The sequence below is a fragment of the Nansenia antarctica genome, assembly GCF_963989245.1.
Source record: "Nansenia antarctica genome assembly, chromosome: 4".
In the NCBI taxonomy this organism is placed as follows: Eukaryota; Metazoa; Chordata; class Actinopteri; order Argentiniformes; family Microstomatidae; genus Nansenia; species Nansenia antarctica.
Genome location: NC_137689.1, coordinates 15,419,937 through 15,442,006, shown reverse-complemented (window position 1 = coordinate 15,442,006; position 22,070 = coordinate 15,419,937). Strand labels below are relative to the sequence as shown.

Here is a 22,070-nt window from a genome sequence, read left to right as displayed (position 1 = left end):
ACAGAAAAACAACATCAGCAAACAGAATGCTTAAGATTGCAGATCTCTATTTGTCTTCAGTTGTTACAACTTATTTGTATCCAGAGACACCTGATTAGCAGGACACAGTCCTGGAGATGGACATATAGACTCAACCTCTTCATCTTTGTACAACAGTAAATATCTTTCTGGGAAAATAATGAGCAAGGGACCAGTTGACCACCAATCAAAGGTTAGTGTCAGGTTAGCCAGGTTGCATGGAAGGCGTTTCTCCTGATAGAGTACTGGACAAATACAAACAAATGAAGCATGGCGTGGTGACTCACAGCTCTAATGAAGCAGTGTATTGACTCACTAAATTCCCCTCTGTCTGTGAGGCGTGCATCCCAGCTGCCCCTCTGAATACCAATTACAGTACCGATGGGTTGGTCTGTCACTCATCCCAAATGCCAGTGAGGAGCCAGGGAGTCGTGTGTGTGTGTGTGTGTGTGTGTGTGTGTGTGTGTGTGTGTGTGTGTGTATGTGTGTGTGTGTGTGTGTGTAGGTTGAAAACTAGGGGCTGCAGCGAAAGAAAAAATACTGAAGAATCTTAGCGTGGTAAACACTGGACCTATTTTCACATTACATCACAGTAGACACTGTCAGAAAATCTTAGTTGGTTATTCATTATTCTTGTTCTAGAGATTAACCAACTCAAATTAACCAAATTAACCATTAACCAACCAAATGCTACCAAACCTTTTGAAATCCATATCATCATTCAAGATGTCCAGCCTAGTGACTAAGAAAAGGAGGAAATGGGGAGCATTTGGCCCAAAAACCCATCACAATTACCTCTTCATGAGACTTACTATAATGGCAACACTCCCTGAACCTGTCTACATTCAGAGGCCTCAAATTCTCAGAACTGGGACAATATCTGTTGTTCAATTTTGTAGCTCACCTCATTCCATTGTGCAGTTTTGTGGGAGGTCTTTGTTTGATATCCTCTTGCCGCTCTAAACTAAAATATAGGCTCTGAATAAAGAGTGGGCAATAAGGCAGTGCAGCTCAGGGGCAGGACAGCAAAGCCCAGTAAACAGCCATTGATTTCAGCAGGGCCACCAGTCTCCCAGAAAGTGGAGGCGCTTCCCCTGACGGACGGGGCTGACAGGAGCTCCTTCGGCAAACTCCTTTTATTAAAAATGTGATTAATATTTATCCAGCATTAGAGCCTTGCTTAAGACCGAAATTAGACGGAATAGACGATCCCCAGACAAGGAGTTATGTAGGGAGGGAAAACCAGCTGAAAGTCATTATTCTTTCTCAAGCCATGAAGATTTCTCTGAATAATGGATGTATTATGAACCACAGACGATTGTGGGGCCAGAAGGCTACAGGAGTTGGGGTTTTAGGAATATCAATTGAACCTCATTAGAAATGTTAATGTTAAATGTGAATTAAGGAATTCCATAAAGATAAAGGTCTGTGTCATCATGAATACATTCATGAGCCATGTAGGATGAAGAGGATTCATTTCTTCCCCTCAGCAGTAGCAAAACTACTGAAGCTCAATGTATTAGCCCTACTTCAGCTGAAGGGTCCTAATCACACCTCTCTGCTTGACCTACACACTACTACAAAATGTAATTGAGGAAACACTGCATCTGTGAAAGACTACAGTATGGCCTTTAGAAGTATGGCCTTTAGACTCACATACTTTAGACCTGTGAGGAAAACCAACATCCTGAATAATCTGATTGGGAGCTACAGGACGTTGACACATGTCACGCATTTGAACATTTGGGCCCAGTCTCAATACAAATGTAAAACCTTGCAATTATTTTCAACTGAATGCGACAAATAACTTTTGGATCATCCATTATTACTTAGCTGGGCGACTCCTCCCCCTAAACCGCTCTAGTGCATTAAACCGGAGGCTCTGGTTTCAAGGGGGTGAAGCACACAAAAGCCTCCTGTCATTCCTCTGCGCCACTTTCACCAAGACCTGCCTTTGCCAATCCTCTCAGAGTACATGCCCTTACAACGATGGCAACAGGGCCCCTTTACAAAAAAAGGTCTCTGACAGACAGTCTGGCTGACATTCTGCAACAGCCCACAATTGCCAACATGGACTCACCCTCAACTCCCCCTGCCCCCATCGTCCTGTTAATCAAAGTCATTTTTACATATTTGGTACAGTAATAATTACACCTCGAGTCCTCAGCCTTGTTTTTTATTAAGGAACAAATGCAACAATTGTCACGATTACAACACAGAGGCCTTAGGGAATATGCAACAAGTCACTGTTCTTTTTAGAGTTTCTAAACATAATAACTAGCCTAAATATTAAATCTTTTAGACCTTTGCAGTTCACATCGGGAAATAAAACTGCTGAATCTTCCTCCATGAGGTGCAAGTCTATGGGAAAGTCTCAGTGTCCTCTTCAATAAAGAAATACATCAGGTCCTTTAGAATCGGGCACAGAGTAATAGAAGGGGCCAGAAGAAGACGGGGGCACAGGTTCACAGCAGAGTCCTGTCACCAGGATGTGTTTGGTATTTTCCTGTAAGCGGTAAAGAGCAGGTGAAACTAGCAGGCACAGCCAGGGCAGCACAGGAGCTCATCACTCTGCAGGACTGTCCCACTAGAGAGGAAGCTCAGCTCTTTCCCTGCAGTCATGAAAGCAATCAAAAAGGGCTGAGCCACCCGTCTCACAGGGTCATTACCTTTCTGTTAATTACAGCATGCTGCCTCCGTCGCCACAGTCACTGCAATGGTGCATGTATAGAGAGGGAGGCGGGTTCTCTCTGTTGAATGAATGACAACCAGACACGATAACATGAGACTACTATGCCCAGTGTTCAACAGGTTGCATAGCATGAGGTCTTTTCAGGGGCAAAATGGTTTGCACTGTGCACACTGGCTCCTCTATGAACAGTGGGTATAACCCTACACACAGGCTCCCAGCATCGCTCCTCCCCCTCTAGAACTAGTTTCTGCCAAACACAATGCAGGGCAGTGTGTGTGTGACAGCCTTCAAGAAACTGGTCTCTGGCTGAGAGTCTCTGGCCACTAAAGGAAGAGAACCCCCTTAGAGCTGAAGAACAGACAACTACATTTATGAGGATGTTTGTCGGAACACACCTAGTCCTGTTCACTGGCATAAACGAGTAGAGGGGACAGATGGGAGGACCAAACCCTCCAAACTGACTTTGGTAACATCTTGCATCATGAACCTGGGGCAATGCAACAACACCTAACCTTAAAGCAAACTGACACAGTCTGGCACTGATGGGTAGCCTTCGGCAGGAGCTGAACTATGCTTGATATACAAACCTGATCAAATGAAACATGTAAGTTGAGATTTAGAAGTTACTGTCATAGTGGAGTAGAGGAATCCTGATTTTTCTTTTAAACTATTCAATAGTAATAATGCTGAAATGTTTCAGTGGCATTATTGTCTCATTTGTGTACATACTGAAGGAGTGTAATTCTATCAGCATGACAGTTCAATCATAAGACCTTCGTCCACAGAGTTAAAAATGAAAGAATCCGGCCCTTTCTGAAATTAATAGTGGCACAGTCCTGGCACCTCTGTCCCAAATGTCTCGGACATCCAAATTGTTGGGCTATCCCACGATTCCCACCATTATAAGAACACTCTTTTGTGTGTGTGTGTGTGTGTGTGTGTGTGTGTGTGTGTGTGTGTGTGTGTGTGTGTGTGTGTGTGTGTGTGTGTGTGTGTGTGTGTGTGTGTGTGTGTGTGTTGGGGGATGGGATACGAGTGCTCAATATCTCTGATTTAAGTACCACTTTCTTGTTGTACAACATAATGACAATTGGTATCCTGCACAGTTTAAAGTAAGGCAACTACTCGGTGTTATTATGTCGCCAACAATCCTAGCTTCCTCATGTTGATCTAGTGTTGGTACATGAAACACCCGCCCCCCTTTTCTCTCGAATGCAGCCTGCCATACGAAGAGATTCTGCATAAATTCTTTATGCAGTGAGTGTTGCCCTGAACAGACACCGTATGTGTCACTGTACAACATTCAACTTACCAATTAATGCATGCAAGAAGCTGTGCCTTTTTCAGTCTCCAGCGTTCCGTTTAGAGTTGTTTATTTGACAGATGGAAACTGTATCTTCCCCTTAATGCAGAGACCTCACCATGTTTGACTCCATGTATCAGCAGGTGGACGCGCCTCTCTGTGATGGAGACAGCGCGCCTCGGTCCCCCTACCACAACCACTCCATTTTATTCTACGGTCTTCTTCGTAATCCAGGAAACAGGAGAAATGATTTAGCCATCCCATTCGCCACGAGTAGATCATGTTTTAGAAAGGAGCGTCATGATCATCTTCATTTTCTACGACGCTGTCTTGATCGTCCTACAAGGTAATTCTAGAGGATGCTATTGTAACGGTGCCCTGTCTTTCCCCCCTGGTGCATCCCGTCCCTGACAACGGAAGGCAGGCTGGTGTGTTTCGCTCCCCCTCTCTTGCGACCTGCCATAAAGAGCGCGCCCACAAATTCCAGTCGGGACCGCGCTTCTCTAGCGCCCAACGCGACCAGTTGACAGGTGCAGTTGGTCCTAAAAGAAATCAGCCCTTATGCCATCTCATGAGTTGGCACTGTACCTGACATCAGCCTTCTCTTACAGCTCAGATAGATAGCACTGGTTGGGTCAATGGATGAGCAAAGGAAAATATCTGTCACTTTTGGATTTTGGAAATCAGTTATCACTAAAGGAAATACATACTGGACTTAGTTCCCTTTACATAATTACATAATTACTTAGTTCCCTAACATAATTACTGTAACATATATTATATGACAAAAATGTGTTTTCATGTGAAATAAAAGCTATGATTCAGCATATATCTGAGCTGTCTGTTCATATTCACTATGTTAACACTGTTGCTAGCAATCAAATTTAGGTTCAAAGTAGGAAGCTGTCACTCGGAAGGCCATGCAGGGCACGGTGGGACACCATCCTGTGACCTCCATTAGTTTCAATACAATGGTATATATAATATATTTGCCAAAATGGGCAACTCTCCAATCACGCGAAACAAAGCTGGCAGCTTACCTCCCTGTGGAGAGGCTGGAGAGAGAAATTATTCCCTGTCCTCCTTGTTACCAAATGCCTGTCCACTCCAGTGGAGGCTGGTGTCGGTAGAAATCGGATGAAGGACTCATTACCATTCCTCATTCCATTCCATTCCATGCATTACAATGAGCCCATTTCGACCTCCACTAGCCTCCACTATCATGTCCACTGATACAAAGCCTGGTTGTCAATCTGTGGAAAATGTAGATGAGAGTGAAAGTTATTGCTTATGACGAAGTTGCTGAGGAACAATTGACATGTACAGTATCAAGGGAGTAATGCGTACCCACTACACTAAAGGAACAATACCTCTGCCTCCTTTATGGAATCATGTGAGTAGGAGATGCATGCTATACTGCGATGTAATGACCTTTGATCTATTGCTCTCAGTCATCCTGATCAAGATTCTGCTTCCCACTAGCTGACAATGAATGAAATCTATCTCTAGAGGTGTTTTTAATAATAATCAAAAAATCAAAAATCAAAATCAAAAAAAGTATGCAAGCGCTGTCAGATACAAATCTGGGATTAAAGGAGTTGTGCGTAAAAATCTGTTGTAATTCTGCCACCTCTGGTAACCGAGGCAAATTTCTGTTCCAAACAACAACATCCTCCCTAATAATAATATAACCCCTTCGAAATTGACTTGCAGTGTTGGGCAGTGTGGTGTTTCTGCAAGCCTGCACTATTTGAAGAGGCAGCTACAGTGCCAGAGACAGAAAGGTGAAAATCTGTGAATCCACTCCCGTAGAAGACCTCTGTAAACACTGTTTTACCACAAGACACTTAATTTTAGAGGCTTTTCAGGACCAAAACAACATTCGTAAATGAAATATTTCTTTCAAGGGATCACATTCCCTGATCGCTACCAATTAAACATATCATGTCATTGCAAACATTAGAAAGTTTGAATGTTACAGTATTGCACCTTTAAAGTCAACCTACCCGCTCACTCTCTCAATTACCTCCTAAACAGCACTGAAACATCCTGCTACATTCGGTGGTTCAGGTGCAACAGCATAGGTGCTTTTCTTTTGTTGTGCCCTGAGTAGTGGCCCATCCCTGATACACTATATCCATAAATACAGTTATAATATTCCTCTGATCAAGAAAGAGATTATTCTCCCTTCCTCATTACCCCATAGAGTTACACAGACTTTGAGTGGGTGTCTGGCCTTTTTCAGGGAGTCTTTAGGGTACAGTAGCATCTTTAAATTGGGTCTTGACACCTGCTCAGCATTGGGATGGGGGTACAACAAAGCTCTCACTGAGGAAGTTGTTGTCTCTAATATCCCAAACTATGGCATTATGAGACAACTGAAAATTCACAGTGTGCATCCTCATATAATATAGGTATTTAGATAACGTTGCATGGAGAAACCTTTTAACAGAGAGAGTCCTACATACAGTAGAACAAAAGAGTTGATCCAGATAGAACCAAAAGGGCTTCTCCAAGAGGGACAAGAAGGACAGAACCCCTTTTCCCCCTAAGTGTGTATTCATGTTGATATGGCATTGGTTGGAATACATGGCTTTGAAAAAAAGACGACATGTCTGTAAGATAACCTGGTCCTCTTATGGGCCAGTAGGGGGTGGTGACTATACATTTTCCATTCACTAATCACTGATTGATCTTATAATTGTAAAGACCTAATTACATGAGCCTCTCATACTGTATAACAGTGCTGATGGTTTATGAGGGGCTGAAAAACATGCAATATTCTACAGGACCTGTGCTGTGATTTATTGTACTGTTTCATGGCACACATTTTACATATTCGGTGCTGGAACACATAGCACACTGATATAATCTTACAAAATAAGCCTTCGTCTGTTCTATTGTCATTAGGAAACAGAAAAGTCAGCAGTACAATTTCACTTGGATGCTGAGGTGATTTGGAGGAATAACAAATAAGCTGCTTACATGAATTCTATTTGGGGAGTTTGCCTTTTGTTATTTGCAACAACCAAAAAAAGAAAACTAGAATTTTGCCTTTGTTTTCCGCAAGAGCCAGCCCTCCATATCAAAGAACCAATTAATCTCCATACGGTGTTCCATACGGTGTTCCATGCACAAGGCTTAAAATGGTTTCATTAAAATATCCAGCAGTGGGGGAAAGTGAGTGTGCTGTGAGTGTGTGAGATTTTCAATCAATAATTGTTGTCAAGAACTCATGGAGTGTATGAGACACTGTGATGCACAAGTAATACATGAGAGATTTCTACTGTTCTGCTGTGGGTTCAAGTGGGTACTGTGTATTGGCAATTATGTCAGGACTGAGGAAGGAAGGAGGTAGACGTCCTCCTGTTCTTGCTTAATATTTTCTTGGATTGTAAATAAGGAGAAGTACGGTCTAAGTTGCAGGTACAGTAGACCTGCTATTATTATCTTTACTGCCATAATGGAATTGCAATGAGGATGATTTAGGACATTGTGATCATCTATCATCAGAATGTTATTGTATCTGCTAGTTAAATGTACAATAATAAAAGGGATGTAATATAAGGGATATAATAAATAATCATAAATAATTAAAAAGAGAGCCACTAATCCATCCTTCTGGACTGGTACAGAACATTTGGCTTTAGGCCCTACAACCAGCAGTCACAATAGAGCAAATTAGCAGGCAATAAAAAGGCACAGACAGGGTTATGTAATAGTTGTCATTCTCTGACACAAAAACAACATATAGACATATAGACACATTATTTTTTTATCATTCTCTCTTTCCTAAGAAATGTGTACAGGTACATCCTAGTTGAGATTTCAATTAATACGCATTGTACTACGTTGAAATGAAAGGACATGGTTTGGACCTCGATTGTAAACCTTAAATGTAGGCTAAACCCTCCTTTGAAACAGAGCACCAAGATCTTTATTTAGACTTTTCACACACATGTAGCAGTGTTAATCATTTAGGCGCAACTATCTAACTGTGTAAGGTGTTAATGGTGTGTCGTCAATCTTCACATGGCCCTCTAATTTGGTGAGGCTCTCTACTGATTTATCCAACATAATCTCCAAGTCATAAGAAATACCTCTCGTGGGGTGCTCATAGGTGGCATAACAGGTTAAGCGTCAATCATGTAACCGCAGGGTTCCCGGTTCGATTCCGGCCGTGGACATGTCCTGCATGTCATCCCTTCTCTCTCTCTCTCTCACCCATCCTTCCTGTCAAAAATGTCTACTGTCTCTATCAATAAAAAGAAAAATATGAGTGGGACTGCCCCACTCAGAAAGAATAACTTAAAAAGAAATACCTCTTGTGTTGTGGCAAGGGCCAGACTGACTAGGCTCATTTTGCTTTGTATAACTTCCCTGTAAATATCAGTCTGATACTGCTTTCACTGAAAACATTTGACCCTATGTCATTAATGGGGGCATCATGCAAAACAAATCAGTCAGCGATAGTTAAAGGATTGGATCACTCTGAAGTCTGGCTAAACCCGCCCAATGGCTCCCATAAAATCTGAATGGACATGGACACTGATTAGACCAATTATTTGGAGCAAACTGGAGCAAGTGCCTCTATATAGGAAAATATCCAGACTGATATTCAGGGAAGATCAATAAAAATACATCCAGTCTAGTTTGAAGCTATTCTGTATGCATAACATATGAAAAATATTAACCTTCATTCAGTCCTCCCTGTCCTATCATCACACCACATGAAAAGTACAGAACAGGTGAATGACATTTCTGTGTGAAAAACACTACCTTTCACTCTGCCACTCCCTCTGGACCATAACTACCTGTTTGAAAAAGACATATGAACAACGGCACTGTGAACAGAAATCCTATTCAAATCATGAATCATATACAAAATAAATCATACATCGTTTCATACCTGCCTCGGAAACTTGCGCTCTCATAATCCACCATTAACATCAATGGATATACATTAGATTAGCATTCAGCAATTAACCAAACCACAAGTGTACCTCCCCTTCTCATAGCTCTGGCCATCTTAACTGAAGGTCACACCGTAGGTTACACCTGGAGTCTTCATGTGGCAGTATTCAAAATCTGATTTTTAAACGCACACAGCCAGCTTGCATGTGAATGTATGAGACTGGAAGGCATACATCCCTTTACTAAGATGATTCATTCTGCCTATTGTCTGATTCCAGATGCCACTGGGACAACTGGTCTCAGATGTAAGTGAACATTCCTAAAATTCAAAAGCAATAAGGCAATAGGGTGTTAATATAGAACTAATCTCACCACTACATTTGTGGAAAACAATGCTATATGAGTCAATTGAATTGGCTTCAGTGGGCTAGTTTTTTGTTGTTGGGCTAGTTTTTTTGTTGAATAATTGTGTCTGATGATCTCCATTACCATTATTGAAACCTGAAAACGTCACAGATATTACCTGCTGACAATTTTGGTTGACGATGGACCCTTTTGGGATAAGGGGAATGAATTGACCTATAGCTTTGAATAAGCAAGCACATCTTGTGAATTTTCTTTGTACAATTCTGTGAGTATTCATACTACTGGTCTAAATAAAAGTACACAATAACAAAAAAGAACACAATTATCAATGAGGTTAGATTCTTGATTATTTGGGGAATGTGAATACATTTGTGGTTTAGTAGTAATGAGAAAGCATTCAAACGTTGTTGCACCCTTGTATGGGCAGAGATCTGTGCCACTAGAATCTGAATCTGAATTACTGACTTTGAATTTGAATTACTGACTTTGAATTTGAATTGCTCAATTTGAATTATTATTTTTTTACTTTGAATCACATAATTTGAATTTGTATTGTTTAACTTTATTCCGTTTTTCCAATCCAATCAAAGATGTATTATTAGGACCAAACAATACATTTTGCCATCTACTTGTCAGGCAGTCGTTCTGACCAATCAGAGCAGAGAACCCGCGTGATCTCATTTCCTGTTACAATGTTTATGTTCCTGTCCAGTTTTCTTTTGCTGGGGATTATTTGCTTTCCACCCACCCATCGGAAAACAGAAATGGCCAACTAGATCTAGTCTCATTACCTGAGTAGTATAGAAGGGTATAGCGCTTAACTGTTCAGTGTTTTATCGTTTTAATTCTATGGAAACGTATGTTGATAATGGTATCGATACACAACTCATAATGCCTTGTCAGAATCAGCAACTGAACAACAATGACAGCCCAGAGCACGCGGCTATGAGCGGCACGAAGCAAGTCAGGTTTGCTAGTTGCGGCACCACCGTTCTGAATAGAGGCGCAGAGGTCCCCGAAACGTGTGGAAATGTGTTCAACACTGACTTACAGAGGCAGATCGGACCGCAATTAAAATTGCTTCCTTTGAACGACCAAATACGAGAATTACAGACCATCATTAGAGACAAGTGAGTGAGTCACCCCAGTAACATACCGAGACCAAGTCATTTCCGACACCGACATCAGACTGATTATCTACCAAGAGAATATAGCGATTTGACACCATGTTACTATTTATAACAGTCATATTACTGTAGACAGGACTTCTATGGTTCTTATGCAGAATAGAAAAGAAATGCACATACATGTATGCATGCCACATACGCGGTAGTACACATGACCTCACAACTTCCTATCTGGTAGTCAGACAGGTTTTGAATTCAGTAGCCTAACAGTGCTCTAAAACGAGGGATCAGTGCTGTAATCACAATGTCAAGTTTCCATTTTGAAAGACTAAGAGGATATCATGATAACTATAGAGTACCCTATTCCTTGTGAAAGTGAAAGCTGATCATACATGGGTCATGCATGCCTCTCCTTATTATGTTCATCTTATTCTTATTTTCTTCTACAGGTCAACTAGCAGGGGAGATTTTGTGTTTTGTGCTGATCGATTGGTAAGATATTGCGGTGCCGTGTTCACTCTAGGATCGCTATTGATATGTTGTAGGGTATATTAATAATCATGTGCTTTATATTCATGACTCAATGTGTTTGTCCACAGATCAGACTAGTGGTTGAAGAGGGACTCAATCAGTTGCCATACAGCGAGTGCACAGTCACCACTCCCACGGGTTAGAGCGAGCAATTTGTCAATATGGAGAGCTGTTTGAAATGATCGGCCCTCTGTGGTATGACCCAACTTTGAGAGGGGTCATACGACAGGATTTCTACTGTTGGAAGTCAAGCACAGAACTGTTAATTACAGTATTTCACTCTCCTCCATTTCCTCCTTAAGGGCATAAATATGATGGTGTCAAGTTTGAGAAAGGCAACTGCGGTGTCAGTATTATGAGAAGCGGTAAGGCACTATCTTATACAGGATTAACAGAAGAAAGAAATGTGAAACAGTCTCGTGGACATGCCCACCAGCAACTTGTGTAGTTTCTGCATGCTTGCAAATTTGGAAACCCTGACATACTGCACTTACTATTTGCTCAACAGTTGTACATTTTTGCTCCATGAGTAGCCTGTATATGTTGGGGGCTATTTTGTATGACGCTTCCTTGAAAGAGCTGAGTGGAATGTATTGGTCAGAGAGTCTTGATACCTCCCTTGCCCATGTGTGTGCAGGCGAGGCTATGGAGCAGGGCCTCAGAGACTGCTGCAGGTCCATCCGCATCGGTAAGATCCTCATCCAGAGTGACGAGGAGACCCAGAAGGCCAAAGTCTACTATGCCAAGTTTCCTCCAGACATTAGCAGGAGGAAAGTCCTTCTCATGTACCCCATTCTCAGTGAGTATGGAGAGAGTGGCGCTCTCATACCCGAGTCACAGTAGGGATATATCGATTGTTATCTTTTAGCCTCAACTGTCCTGTGATAACTGTACATGTGCATTTGCCTCCAGGCACAGGTAACACAGTGATTGAGGCTGTGAGAGTGCTTACTGAACATGGCCTCTTGCCCAAACACATCATCCTCCTGAGCCTCTTCTCCACCCCTCATGGTAAGTCCCTACATTGCTTTACTTGATACAGATAATATTCAACAATCTAAAATCTAATTTGGTTACAAAAAAGAGATAGTCCACTCCTTTTTCATACCTCAAGTGGTCTAATGTAGTGATGCAAGTCCCACAACACTTGTTGTATATAACTATACAACATCTGTCGTATATATATGTACAACCAAATAGAAATTAGACATATTTTCCATCCATTTGGATTTAGGCACATACTGTACAGTGGCTAGATCTTGTGGGACGTGGATACATCCGCCTGATGTACATTCATGAGACACTGTACATTCATGAGACCACTTATGAGGAATGAAAACATTTTAAAAATGTGAGTGGACTACCCATTTAACTACTGAGTGAATGTACAGTGTTGTGAAGCTGCCCTCCAATGATTGTGTTATATCACCAGGTGCCAAGTCCATCGTCCAGGAGTTTCCAGAAATCACCATACTGACCACGGAGGTGCACCCCGTGGCTCCCACACACTTTGGCCAGAGATACTTTGGGACAGACTAATCAGCTGAATCAACAGACATCCATATGTATGGGTGCGTACCCATACATATGAGAACCAACTGTTGAATGCCGCTCTCTGTGTGTCCGTTTATTTCAAAGTTATTACCCTGCTAAAGATGTGTGTGTCGCCTTAACCAGTGTTCCTCAGTCTGACACAAAGAAAAGATTTTTCCTGGAAACAAAACAAAAAAGCACATTCCATGCAGGTCTTTTAGGAATTAGAGAGCTTGCATGTACTGCAGCCATTTTATTTATTCAGGTATGATAGTTCACTCTAGGTCAGTTTCTTATCAGAGAATCCAATCGTTCAAAATAATACCTTAAATTAATTAAAATGTTGTTTTTTCCACATCGTCCCTCGTTTATTTTTTTCTATGCTAGTGTCATTATAACCACAAACACAAACCGTTTTAAAACACATTCGGCTATGCCATTTATATTAATTGTTAAAGAAGCTACACATTACATTTTCACTGTATTACAGCCTTGACAAATCTGCAGGGATTGTGGAGTGATAGTGTTTCATACTAATTGCTCCCCCCCAATATTAATTTGGATGGCTATGGTATTTGGTAGCTTATTGATTTCTATTTTTGTAACTTCAAATCGTAGTTCATCTGGATAGCCAATTTTGGCTGGGACTAGAAAACAAACAGCCTGTTGTAATTGTAATTTAGATTTGTGGCCAATCAAAATACGTGTATCATTACCAGATTAGCATTTAGCTGTATTAAGGTTAATCCATATCTGAAGGTAGAAAATAAGATAACCATTCAACTAGAACATAATCTTAAAAAACACATCATATTAGTTCTGAAACACAAGTATTAGAAGCTCAACCATTGCCCATCTACCAGGAGCCTTGACCATTATACCCCTCATGTAAAGATCATAGAAATAAATATGAATAGTAAGGGATAACCACATTCTTCACTGCCTTAAGTTTTGGATTGTATGATCATTGCTTCATTTACTAAAGCATGTTTCAGGCAGGGTAAGGGTTATTGAATGCATCTTTCTCAAGGGTAATCATGTGTCAGTCCCAGTCCCAAAGCCTGCGGAGGAGACAAACAAATGTTATTACTAGGTACTAACTAAAATCAAAGAAAGGTTTGAACAATATGCCTCATACCATGCAAACATCTTCAAAAGATAAATGTACACAAAACTAATATTTGATGCATTGTGTGGTTTTAGTAAAGACTTAATGCATTGTGTAGTTTTAGCAAAGAAATGTGTTAATGTTCTAAACTGCTAATATTAAGATGATAATAACATGTCCTTAAGAGTTGAAAATGTATGAGATGAACAATAAAATGGAGAGCAAACTCACCAGATTCTATCAATCCCAGGTCAAGGAATGTCTCACTCTCTGGATGACTCAAAGTGGCTCCCTTCCACTTGACGTCAGTGAGATCTCTCAGAGGAGCTGAAGACAAGCAATACATCAGATGCAAAGTTAACACAGCAACAAAATAGTGGTAAATCCTGTCTAGTTAAAATTAATTTAATCTTGTTTAAAGTCAGTATGTTGTTGGTAGTTTTGCTGTGGCTATCCTACCTGAAGCCCTGGGACCTAGTTTCTGTTGAAAACAATGTTTGAATCCAATTGCTGTCAATCTCCAGTGGGAGGGGCTGAAACTTCTCTGCAAGGTATTTAAGTCCCTATTCAGCTACAGACTCCAACTAAAATACATTTTGACTGAGTAGTGAAGTTTGTCATGTTGAACTGATCGTTAGATGGGAGGGGCTGCAACCCTGCTAAGTCATCAGCAAGTCAGCGGTCTGAACAGCAGAGGCTATCTCAGTTTATGCCTGCTTCATGTCCCTCCATTTCCTTGCTCTCACAGAGACATGGATTACACCGGAAAACACAGCTACTCCAGCAGGCCTCTCTGATGTCTCTGAAGCCATTCCCATAGACTCTCTGGTCAAGCTGGTGGCACGGGACTCCTCATCTCACCTAAGTGGTCACATAATGTCCTTCCCCTGTCACACCTGTCCATATCCACCTTCAAATTCCATGCCGTTTCTATCACCTTCCCTGTCAAACTTCACATTGATGTAAGGCCAGCAATCAGCTCGACCTTGTCTTCACCAGATCCTCCCATACATCCAACTTTACTGTTACCCCTCTTCCAGTTACTGATCATCATTAAGGGGCAGCTGTGGCACAGGAAGTAGAGCCGGCGTCTAATGATCGCAAGGTTGGCATATCGGCGGTTTGAACCCCGGCTGGCCACATGTCAAGGTGTCCTTGGGCAAGACACTGAGCCCCAAAATTTGCTTGCCACCATTGGTGTGTGAATGTGTGTGAATGAAAGGCCATTGTAAAGAGCTCTGGAATAAGGTGGTATATAAGTCAGTCCATTTACCATTTATTTTGTATCCTTCTCCCATCCCCTCAAAAACCCCTGCTGATCACGTTACTTTTCCACCGCGGCCTGGCACCGCCTCTACGTGGATGCAGAAGTTCACTACACGGTCACAGACCTGGTCTCTTCAGGCTACTGTCTTGACTGTCTGTCCTAAAGACCTCTTCATCCCCTGAACGTTTTCTCTACTGTAAATAAAATGATATTTAAAAATTAAATACAAATCTTCCTTCTAGCATTGTGATTGCCAATGGCCCCTGGTTCTAGCATTGAGTATTACTTACTTAGACAAATGTATTTGTTGTAAGTCGCTTTGGATAAAGGCATCTGCTAAATGTCAAAAATGTAAATGTAAATGCAACACCTCAATGACAAACCCATAGTCCACTAGGTGGCAGCACAACCACATCTTTTCTAAGAGAGCATCATTGGCATGCGTTTACATTTACATTTTTACTTTACATTATGTAGAATGTCATTGACATTCAGAATGATCATTTCACACATCAGCAGGAATGTACCTGCCTAAGATAAAGTGGGTGAATAGGACATACTTTTATTTCGGCATGGTCAAGAATTTCCTTAAACTCAATCAAATCTTAGACAAGTATTGTCAAGAAACTGAAATACATGATGTGTACACCAGCAAAGCTATGTTAAAATAAGCTATGCTAAAATAAGCTATGCTAAAAAAGCAAATAATAATAATAATAATAATAATACATTTTTGTAGCACAAACACATCCTATCAGCAAATTGTAACAACAAATGCATACAGTACTACACATGTAGTGTGCCTTATGAATGTGTAAGAAACTATCAATATGTCCTTGTGTGAGACTGACTGTGTGCCTTGTTACCTGACACCGGGTAGTCATACACTTAAGTTGATGAATTAGACAACGGACAGGATGATTACCCAAAATGGGATCGGATTCAATCAAGAGGCCATTAGAACAGCTTTAAATATTGACCACCGCAAACATGCTTTCTCATACTGCCATTTATTTGTGCAGTGATCACCACCAAAACTACTATTAGCACTGTTAGGCTCTATTACTTAACCAGAGAACAACAAAAATATAGCTCCCAGTTGAGACCATTTATTACACCATCCTATAACTTGCTCTAAGGGCTCACAATGTATGGGACGGTGTACCCCCCAATCACAGGCAAATGATCAGTTGCCAGCCATGCGATCAACAGGTCAGGCACGAGAGCACATCCCTGCTGGAAAGGGTTTGGCATCGCTCCAAGATGTCCATCTATATTAATTGCCTTGGATTGGCTGTCGTAACGGTTAACTGTCTTTTTTTATTCTAATGACCACAGTAGCACCTTGGCTTCCCCCTGGCCAGCTAAGCTCGACTTACCTAGGCTCTCCACACCGGATCCAGCTTCGCTCCACCCACCATTAGCTAATAAGGGAACCTGGGATTCATTTTGGCTCCTTGTGGAGAAGCTTTCTCCATCACCCTGGCTGGTAAACAAACATAGGGGCAACACTGTAGCTGTGATGAGAGGTCCCGTTTTACACTGTTGAAGATGTTTGACTGTGGTGTAGACATAGCAGCAGTTAAATGACTATGATTAAGATCAAGAAAATATCTGAAATATCTGATCAAGAAAATATCTGAAAACAGTGTACTAAGTTCGTCTTTTGATCAACTCTGATGCTTGTGTCACAAAGACAAGCGCACCTTGAGAACATAGGAACCAGCCAAAGCATCTTCTTGTCACCAAATACCTGGAGGAAATTTCCAAGTGCTCCAACATTAAAGCCATTCTTGTCAGGACCATCAGGGAAGAAAGGAGCAGAGAAGGACTCTGTGGGCAGGGGAGAGAGAGAGAGCACAACATGACAGTCTATTCTGTTCCACAAATCAATAACCTCAACCAAACCGCTGCTTGTGAGAAGGGGAGGATAAACAAAAAACATACCTTTGATTCAACATAGGTGTCAGTATGTGTAAACAACACATGAATTCAGTGAAATTAATGTTCAATCCCACATTTCTAGCTGTAGCTTGGTGTAGCTGTAAAACAGCTCTAGATACTCACCCAGGGTTGATCTGTTCCTTGCCACCAGCCAGCAGTGGTAACCAAAGAGGAACAAGAGAGTCACAAAGACCATCAGAGCCACCAACATGAGGAACAGCACATGCAACCTAGCAGGTCGGTTTGGGAGCTCCCCCTAAGAGAGAAACAGACAGAGAGAATGATCAAGAAGAAAAAGAAAGCCGAATGATCAAGAAGAAAAAGAAAGCCATAACCACATAGTGCAGATAAATATAACCATGAAATCATATAGCAAAGAACTGCTTTGCCTCTGCATGAATGAACCTACAAAGAAAGCCTCTAAGCACTCACCATCCAGTACTTGATGAAATACCGCCACACTGTTGCAGCAATGAAGAAACAGTAGAGCAAGGAATAGGTAAGGAACAGCAGGAAGAACTTATAGTTGGAGAATCCTACACAGTTGTTCAACCTGGTGACAAAACAGGAGAGACAGGTGGCAGAATTACTTAAACATGAATGTTGACCGGCAGTTTGGTCATTTGAGTTTCTAATGTTGGTTTGGTAAGTTTCGGGCATATATATATTTAAATTAGTAGAGATTTTAAAACATATTTATTCAAGCCATGTTCATTCAGCATCAGATGTCTGACGAAGGTTGTGATGCATAACAATTACCAACCATGGACAATGGTGATCCATTTTCAGGACACACCTGTTAAAAAGAAAACAACCCTCTATTACTACTTTTAAAAAAGTTAAGTTTGGTTGATAATGCAAACCTCCAAACAATCTAAATAAGAAGCTATGTTCGGTGCACTATGTTCCAACAGTTCTATGCAGGTTTCTGAATTGAGGTTTAACATGCATTTTCACAAACCAGAAATACACCCAACTGGGAAATCAGCATGCAAGATTCACTCTTCTGACAGGCATCAGTCCTACGCCATGCTAGACTGCCTGCTGACGGAATAGCAAATTGATGCAAGACAATGACATTCATCCAGTATCATTGAAAACAACCATTTGCAGTGGCGCACTTTTGAAATAAATGTTTCATAATGAGTTTCTGCTTCCCTTAGTTGAAGCTACACACATCCTAAACAGTGGATGGGCTGTTCTGTAGGGAAAACATGTTGAATTAAAACCTGCTGATTTCATTATTGATAATAGGAGCATGTGCATGAGCTGTCAAACCTCAAAGTATCTGCTTTCTGCCTCTCACCTATCCACGATTTCTTTTGTCACATAGATAAATGTTGGGGCCTCTTTCACCACATTCTAATTAGCACTGAGGACGTGCACACAAACACACACCTGTACAGGCACCCACACTCCTGTCCAGGCGCACACACACACACACACACACACACCTATATCCTCTTTCTACTTCCCCATGCAAGCTGAGGGCCATCTGAAAAAGAGAGAGCCAACAAGCAGGGGTACAGGAGACTTACATTTCACAAGCTGAGCAGTGGTGGCAGCGGTCTGGCTTAATTACCTGGCAGCGATGACAGAACCTGATAGCTGGAGACACAGTGAGTTATCTATCAGCTGCCAGCTTGGACCATTCCAGCCCATACCCTAAACTCACTTCCCCCTCCACATGATAACAGAGTGCATGCCTGATCCCTGAGCAAACACGGGGAAGGGCTGGCAACAGCTGGAGTTACAATGCTGAATCACACAGTAATTACACTTTAGTAAAATGTGTGTGTGTGGGGGGAAACTCCTCTGTGCCAGATAGCTGCTTTGGTGCGTGCAGCAATTCATCTTTAAATCATAAGGAGGAGGAAGGCACACTCGGGTTGCTCTCAGCTAGGATATTAATTAGCCAAACGGAGTTTTGAGTACTTGGACGAAAGAGAAGGCTTGTGAAGGGTTCACCGAAACCTGTGAGAGGATAGGTGTCAGGACACAGATACAGATTGAGTTACTATGGGGGGATTAGCCCGAGAGCTGTCATTTGTCACATGGTAATTCACCTGCCACTTACAAGAGGTGTCTGTCCCATTAATGACACCCACCTGGATATCCCACATAATTGGAGCAAAAAGTCATTGATGTGGGCGCTACCCAATCAGTGCAATTGTTAGCTACGTAAGCTGCAAGCCCCTCTACACAGGTCTTATTCTCATATTGATTTGAAATGCCTGGGACACTGATTTAACTATTTTTCATGTTGTTGTGCGCCAGGCCAGCCTACCTCCAGATGCTGAACGGGACCAGACAGGAAGTCTCTGTGAGAACTCCTGAAGGATCTGCTGTTGGGCCTCTGGTCGTTCATCTGTCTCATACTTCTGCTCGTCTTGGTAGGAGAGATGAAACTGGAGCCACACACAGCTATGAATATCAATGGAAAAATACAGTCTATATGTCTTCTATAAGTATTCTATTGATATGAATATTGAAAGTGTGTCTGAAAAATGCCATATGTTACCAACAAACAAAAGGGTGTATGAGACCAGGATGCCAGGACATTACATGGAATGGTAAACATGAGCAGTTAAATCAGAGCACACAGCATCACAGTATCAAAGAAAACCAGAGCTGTATGTTTACAATAGCCACACTCAGTATTACTTTTTTTGAGGGTAAAGATGGAGGAGTAAAGATGGTCTTCCAGTAGGTCCAGAAGAACATCCCAAAACAGACATGGAACATCAGAAGATATGTCACTATGAACAAAGTTAAACAAGATTTAGAAGGTATGCCACTGTAAACAGAGTTAAACAAGATTTAGAAGGCATGCCACTGTATACAGTGTTAGACAAGATTTACAAGGCATGCCACTGTAAACAGTTAGACAAGATTCAGAAGGTATGCCACTGTAAACAGAGTTAGACAAGATTTAGAAGGTATGCCACTGTAAACAGTTAGACAAGATTTAGAAGGCATGCCACTGTAAACAGAGTTAGACAAGATTCAGAAGGTATGCCACTATAAACAGAGTTAAACTACATTTAGGACCGTGGAGGCTGGTGGAGGTAGACTCATTGTAATTCATGGAACAGAATGAGGAATGATATCAAACACGTGTGTACAATGAGCCCATCCTCCAATTCCTACCTCCACCAGCCTCCCCTGATTTTGATGGTATTCCACTGTAAACAAGGTTAAACAAGATTTAGAAGGTGTGCCACTGTAAACTAACTGTAAACATAAAATAAAATAAAATGAAAATAGACTTAAATGACAGAGCTATCAATTCCCATTTTCCAATTCTAAACATATTTGTTACAATAAAGTGACTAGTTTAATGTTGTAGAGGCAATTACATGCAGGTATTAAACCACTTTGGAAGGAGAGAACTATAAAATCTGGAGAATATTACACATGAATAGGGATTGTTCTAAACCTGGTCTAATTCAGATAAGGCTACTAATGAAACAGCCTAGTCTTCTCGTTCAACTACTAGTAGTTTTACCTTTTTCTGAAGTGTTGCTCAAAGTGACTTCAGGCATGGAGAGATGAACATGAAGTTAGCCTCAGTAATAACATGCATATATTTTTCAAGCCATGCCAAATTGCTTTAATCCAAATTCAGCAGATGCTTGAAAATTAGAAATAAACATTTTTAACACACAATATAATGGCTATTGGGTGATCAATCAATACCAAAGACTTAATTATGGTTATTGATAACTTGCCTCTACTGACCCAACTTCACAATTCACTTGTTGCATGATGACCATGTGTTATAGACCACTGTAGTACTTACAGAAACAAAGTTGAACAACGTAGGCATAATATGACCACAAGATGACCGAGGATATAATGATGACTGGAATCCAGGACACCATCCGCAAACATCGCCTGAACGTCCCTGAAGGAATCATTGTGTATTGGTTCAATCATGCCCTCCCGAGCCGAGCCATTGTAAGAATGGTTTGAAAGTACTTGAGGAAAGTGGATTATACAAGACAGTTGGCTAGAAAAAGTGGAGTCCTCTGGTGGAGTACTCAGTAGGCATCAATATTGCATGCTTTTCTTTCCAGCGTGGCAGTGAAACGCATTTAGCTTTATCATGCAAGCATATATTGTAGCAGTCTTTAAAGGTGAGAATATAGAGTACCAGTAATGGACACTTGTCAAGAATAACATGTTCTGTTATTTTCCATGAAGTTCATTCATAATGTGTACTAATAATGAATGAATGAATGAATGAATGGTCTTTATTGTCATTGCTATAGTACAGGTACCAAACAACGAAATTTAGGAGGGGGGGCTCCCCTGGTGCTAAGAAAGAAAAAAAAACTAAAGAAAAAACACAAGAAGGGAAGGAGCTGGTTTACATAAATAAAGGCTATGTACACTATCCACTATACTATACTGTACAGATAGACGACTAGGGTTGTCATATTGCACATAGTGTTATTGCACATTCATTTAAAGTGTCGAAGTTTGCAGGCTTGAAATTTACATATTTGTGCCTCAGCACTACACCTGATTTTTTCAGTCCAGCAGCTGCCATCAATCCGTCCAGACTGTCCAGGGCCCAGAACCTAGGTCTTTGCTGTGTTCAGGGCCTGGATGGCCCTGGGGTAGAAGCTGTGCTTCAGTCTGTTTGTCCTTGCGGCCATGGTCCTGTACCGCCTTTTCGAGGGCAGCCGGGCAAAGTGTTCGTACCCAGGGTGGGATGGGTCTCTGGAGATCTTGGAGGCCTTCCTGAGACAGCGTGTGTTGTACAGCTCTTCCAGAGAGGGGAGGGGGGCGCCGGTGATCTTCTGGGCTGTTCTCACGACTCTCTGTAGCGCATTTCTCTCCGCGGTTGTGCAGCTGGAGAACCAGTTGCCGATGCCGTTACGCAAATGAGCAAAAATGTTTATATTTGTATATTTTGCTTATTACGAAAGTGTTGAAGAGCCCATTCGATATAACAAAAACAGCTTTAGCATCACTAAATACTTCACTAATAATTTGTGAATTGGATTCACTGTCTCATCTGTCATAGGCTACTGGGTGATACATAGCTTGTAAACAAACTCACGTTTTAGGACGTGTTCAAAAGTAAGGACTGTGTGAGCATCTAATTATGTGTAGTTATGTGTCTTTAGCATGTTGATGTTCTATCAGCATGTTGTGATGTGCTAAACATGCAGTTAAAAGTTCATAGTGATGTTCCTTTTCAGCCACTAGCTATTAGCAGCTGTTTTGTGTGTTTGGTTACTTTGTGCTTACGATAT

The 22,070-nt window shown here is 41.4% G+C and overlaps 2 protein-coding genes across 2 annotated transcripts; one reads left to right on the top strand and one right to left on the bottom strand.

The window, feature by feature from the left end:
- Nucleotides 1-10,051: 10,051 nt before the first annotated feature.
- On the top strand, nt 10,052-13,786 carry LOC308156713 (uracil phosphoribosyltransferase homolog). Its single transcript, XM_080530130.1, has 7 exons — nt 10,052-10,423; nt 10,870-10,912; nt 11,020-11,089; nt 11,254-11,316; nt 11,589-11,750; nt 11,864-11,962; nt 12,384-13,786. The coding sequence occupies exons 1-7, from the start codon at nt 10,143-10,145 to the stop codon at nt 12,488-12,490; spliced, it is 825 nt and encodes a 274-aa protein (XP_080386256.1). The 5' UTR covers nt 10,052-10,142; the 3' UTR covers nt 12,491-13,786.
- Nucleotides 13,520-19,180, bottom strand: LOC308155724 (palmitoyltransferase ZDHHC15B-like; the record flags this gene model as incomplete). Its single annotated transcript, XM_080529098.1, has 10 exons — nt 13,520-13,545; nt 13,824-13,919; nt 16,239-16,345; nt 16,566-16,692; nt 16,927-17,059; nt 17,236-17,356; nt 17,567-17,599; nt 18,342-18,404; nt 18,725-18,777; nt 19,091-19,180. 10 exons carry the CDS (start codon nt 19,178-19,180, stop codon nt 13,520-13,522), a joined length of 849 nt encoding a protein of 282 aa, XP_080385224.1.
- Nucleotides 19,181-22,070: the final 2,890 nt, after the last annotated feature.